This window comes from Salvelinus sp. IW2-2015, unplaced genomic scaffold (assembly GCF_002910315.2).
Source record: "Salvelinus sp. IW2-2015 unplaced genomic scaffold, ASM291031v2 Un_scaffold928, whole genome shotgun sequence".
In the NCBI taxonomy this organism is placed as follows: domain Eukaryota; kingdom Metazoa; phylum Chordata; class Actinopteri; order Salmoniformes; family Salmonidae; genus Salvelinus; species Salvelinus sp. IW2-2015.
In genome coordinates this window covers 269,053-273,886 of record NW_019942652.1, presented here as the reverse complement: position 1 = coordinate 273,886, position 4,834 = coordinate 269,053, and the positions used below count along the sequence as shown (strand labels likewise).

Genomic DNA, 4,834 nt, shown 5'->3' with positions numbered 1-4,834 from the left:
GTCCTTGCTCTAGCTGTGCCACTCAAGGACATTCAGATAATTGTACCAAAACACACTCCAAAGTCTTGGCGGTTCCAAACGTCTTCCATTTAAGAATTCTGGAGGCCACTGTATTCTTGGSGACCTGTTTCAATACATTTGAAAAAATATCTAAGAAAGAGTTTTCACTTTCTCATTATAGGTTACTGTATATACTGTATGTTAATGGGTCTTTATTTATTTTTAATCTATTTTAGATTAAGACTGACATGTAATGGACAACACTGCTCTGGCCTGAAAATGAGCCTGGGCTATATAATCAGTCAGAGCAGACCATCCGTAGGGTACTCAATATGGACTACATACCTTAAAGATTGTATCATATCTATTGCATGTAGTACACTGATCACTGTTTGATTCTGATGTGGTCATATATATATATATATATATATATATACTGTATATCTCCCTCTCTCTCAATCGTGGTGGCCTAGCAACCCTCGCCCCCACCAATAATGATCCCCCCAACAACACCATGTAGTTAGGCACGTTGAAGTCACCCGAGTGGTGTCGCAAACGCAAGGTAACCCCCCCACCCCCACCCGGAGCCCACTTGTATAATTTTATGCAACAATACTCTAGCTGTCACTCCCTAGTCTCTACTCCTGTCTATTATGTCTACAGACTGATCTTCGTTCTTCCTCCAGACTGATCTGGTTTGAGGTCAGATAATTTGAGACAAACTTTTTTTATACGAAATGTGAAAGCATATTAAATGAGTCAACTACTAATCTGTCTCTGTATTTGCTGATGCAATGCCCAATATACTCTTGTAATAATGTCTGTTTTTCAAATATCATGGGTGTCTCTCTCTCGTCTCTCTCTTTCCATCCCCAAGCTATCAAACTCAGCATCACATGGAGAATAACAGGCTTCGGGTCACCAATGCTGAGGACTTCAACCGGCAGACTGACCATTATCGGCCTGGTCAGTGACTCAGGTCTATGAGTGTGATCCCGCCAGCAGCAGTGTGCCTTCTGTCAATGCTAGGCCTACCTACCATGTTTTTCAAGGATGCAAATTATATGGGCCTGCCTACTCAACAGTACCAAAGTATGACCTCTGTCTATCGGCCTATTACAATGTACAGGCTATGACTCTCGGCCTAATTTCCAAGGGGGGGTGATGCCTTTTAACCATTTACAGGTATGCACTCTGGGCCCTATCGGGCCTATTTACATGTACAGGTATACTCTGGGCCTATCAGGCTATTACAGTACAGGGTATGGACTCTGGGGGTTATCAGGGCCTATACAGGACTGGTTAAGCATGCCAAAATAAACTAGTTTTGGAATTGTTTGTTTGTGTTCATGATTTCAATTCCATCTCTCTTTCCTCTCCTTTGTGTTAGAAATTGGCATGAAACATAACACAATCAAACAAACCAAACAAAACTATTTAATATTTGCCATGCTTACACGTGCATGAATAGCCCTGATAGACCAGAGTCATACCTGACATGTAAATAGGCCCCTGATAGCCCAGAGTCATACCCTGTACATGTAAATAGGCCCTGATAGCCCAGAGTCATCCCTGTAAAGTAAATAGCCCCTGATAGGCCCAGAGTCAACCCGTACATGAATAGGCCCCCGATAGCCCAGAGTATACTTGTACATGTAAGTAGCCTAGGCCCAATATATCATACCTTGAACATGGATGTAGGCCCAGCATTGACAGAAGGCACACTGCTGCTGCGAGGACACCTACACTCATAGAACCTGAGTCACTGACCACAGGCCGATAATGTCAGTCTGCGGTTGAAGTCACTCAGACCACTGGTGACCAGAACCCTGTCTTCTCCATGTAGCTGAGTTTGATCAGCGGTCTGGGTGGAAGAGAGAGAGACAGAGGAGAGACACTCATATATTGAAAAAACAGAAATCTATTACCAATATATTTGTGCATTGCATCAGCCAAATACAGACAGATTATTATATTTGACTCATTAATACTGATTACACACGTATAAAAAATAGTTTTGTCTCAAAATTATCCATCAAACACAATCAGTCTGCAGGAGACAACAGAAGATCAGTCTGTCAGGACACCATAAATAATGACAGTAAGACTAGGGAGTGACAGCTAGAGTATTGTCACAGTGGGCTCCGGGTGTGGGGGTTACTTGCGTGCGACACACTCCATGGTACTTCAGACGTCCTGACACCACGGGTGTTTGTTGGGGGATGATTATGGTGGGGCGATGGTCTGCAGCCACCAACATCTGAGAGAGAGAGGAGATATACAGTATATATATATATATTATAAATATATGACCACATCAGAATCAAACAGTGATCAGTGTACTACATGCAATAGATATGATACAATCTTTAAGGATGTAGTCCATATTGAGTCCCTACGGATGTCTGCTCTGACTGATTATATAGCCAGGCTCATTTCAGCCAGAGCAGTGTTGTCCATTACATGTCAGTCTTAATCTAAATAGATTAAAATAAATAAAAGACCATTAACATACAGTATATACAGTAACCTATAATGAGAAAGTGAAAACTCTTTCAGATATTTTTCAAATGTATTGAAACAGGTCCCCGAATACAGTGCCTCCAGAATTCTAAATGGAAGACGTTTGGAACCGCCAAGACTTGGAGTGTGTTTTGGTACATTATCTGAAGTCCTTGAGTGCACAGCTAGAGCAAGACTTGAACCCGATCAAACATCTCTGAAGACCTGAAAATAGCTTTGCAGCACGCTCCCCATCCAACATGACAGACGTGAGAGGATCTGCAGAAAGAAGGAGAAACTCCCAAATACAGGTAGGCAAGCATGGAGCGTAATACCCAGAAGACTGAGGCTCTTACACTGGCAAAGTCTGAATACTTATGTAAATGTCATAATTCAGGTTAAAAGTTTGATATTTACATTTCTAAAAACATTTCCAAAACCTGGTTTTGCTTTGTCATTATGGTGTATTATGTGTAGACTGATGAGGGGAAACAAATTAAACGCCCTTTTCAGATTTTGTTTTTCAAAGGAATTCGTAAAATCCAAATAACTTACAGATCTTCCTAGTAAAGGTTTAACACTGTTTCCATGTTTGTTCAATGAACATAAACAATTAATGAACATGCACCTGGAACGGTCATTAAGACACTAACAGCTTATAGACTATAGGCAATTAAGGTCACAGTTATGAAACTTGGAACACTAAAGAGCCTTTCTACTGACTATGAAAGACACCAAAAGAAAGATGCCCAGTCCCTGATCACTGCGTGAATGTGCTAGGCATGCTGCAAGGAGCATGAGGACTGCAAGATGTGAGCAGGGCAATAAATTGCGTCCGTACTGTGAGACGCCTAAGACAGCGCTACAGGAGACAGGCGGACAGCTGATCGTCCTCGCAATGGCAGACACGTGTAACAACACCTGCACAGGATCGGTACATCCGAACACACACCTGCGAGACAGGTACAGGATGCAACAACAACTGCCCGAGGTACACCAGGAACGCACAATCCCTCCATCGTGCTCTGACTGTCTGCATACTGAAGAGGCTGGACTGAGGGCTTGTAGGCCTGTGTAAGGCAGTTCTCACCAGATATCACCAGACACAACGTCGCCCATGGCACAAACCCACCGTCGGCGAACATGACAGAGACTCGCAAAAATGCTCTTCACTGACGAGTTGCGGTTTTGTCTCAACGGGGTGATTGTCGGATTCGCGTTTATCGCCGAAGGAATGAGCGTTACACTGAGCTTGTACTCGGAGCGGATCAATGGAGGTGGAGGGTCCGTCACCGGTCTGGGTGGTGTGTCACAACATCTTCAGACTGAGCTTGTTGTCATTGCAGGCAATCTCCACGCTGTGCGTTACAGGAACACATCCTCCTCCCTCATGTGGTACCTTCTGCAGGCTCCTCCCTGCATGACCCTCCAGCATGACAATGCCACCAGCATACTGCTCGTTCTGTGTGTGATTTCAGGCACAGGAATGTCAGGGTTCTGCCATGGCCAGCGAAGAGCTCGGATCTAATCCCAGTAGCACGTCTGACCTGTGGATCGGAGGGTGAGGCTAGGGCCATTCCCCCAGAAATGTCCGGGAACTTGCAGGTGCCTTGGTAAAGAGTGGGTAACATCTACAGCGAGAACTGGCAAATCTGGTGCAGTCAGAGGAGGAGATGCACTGAATCACTTAATGAAGCTGGTGGCACACCAGATACTGACTGTTACTTTTGATTTTGCCCCCTTTTTTCAGGGACACATTATCAATTTCGTTAGTCACATGTCTGTATAACTTCAGTTTATGTCTCAGTTGTTGAATCTTTTTATGTTCATACAAATATTGACACCTGAGAGGTTAAGTTTGCTGAATGTAAACGCAGTTGACACTGAGGAAGTTTCTTTTTTGTTGACTTTACATTTTAGAATAAGGCTGTAACGTAACAAAATGTGAAACAATCAAGGGTCTGAATACTTTCCAAATGCACTGTATTTCTGTTCTGACAAAGCACTGAGGTGAACATCCTATCCTACCATCCCACTGGGCACAAACTGGTTGAATCAACATTGTTCAATGTGATTTTCACCTATTGTGGCGTGGAACTTATTTTTTTTTTATTTTATTTTTTATTTTACCGTTATTTTACCAGGTAAGTTGACTGAGAACACGTTCTCATTTGCAGCAACGACCTGGGGATAGTTACAGGGAGAGGAGGGATGAATGAGCCAATTATAAACTGGGATTATTAGGTCCATGATGGTTTGAGGGCCAGATTGGAATTTAGCGACACCGGGTTAACACCCCTACTCTTACGATAAGTCCATGGGATCTTAATGA

At 43.3% G+C, this 4,834-nt stretch overlaps 1 protein-coding gene across 1 annotated transcript in view; it reads left to right on the top strand.

Moving 5' to 3' along the window:
• The first annotated feature begins 3,664 nt into the window (after positions 1-3,664).
• Positions 3,665-4,834, top strand: part of LOC139024056 (protein sidekick-2-like) — a 56,915-nt gene continuing 55,745 nt past the window's right edge. The window contains exons 1-2 of the mRNA XM_070438447.1: positions 3,665-3,862; positions 3,981-4,063. Coding sequence (XP_070294548.1) covers positions 3,665-3,862; positions 3,981-4,063 — 281 coding nt within the window. The remainder of the gene's footprint in view (positions 3,863-3,980; positions 4,064-4,834) is intronic.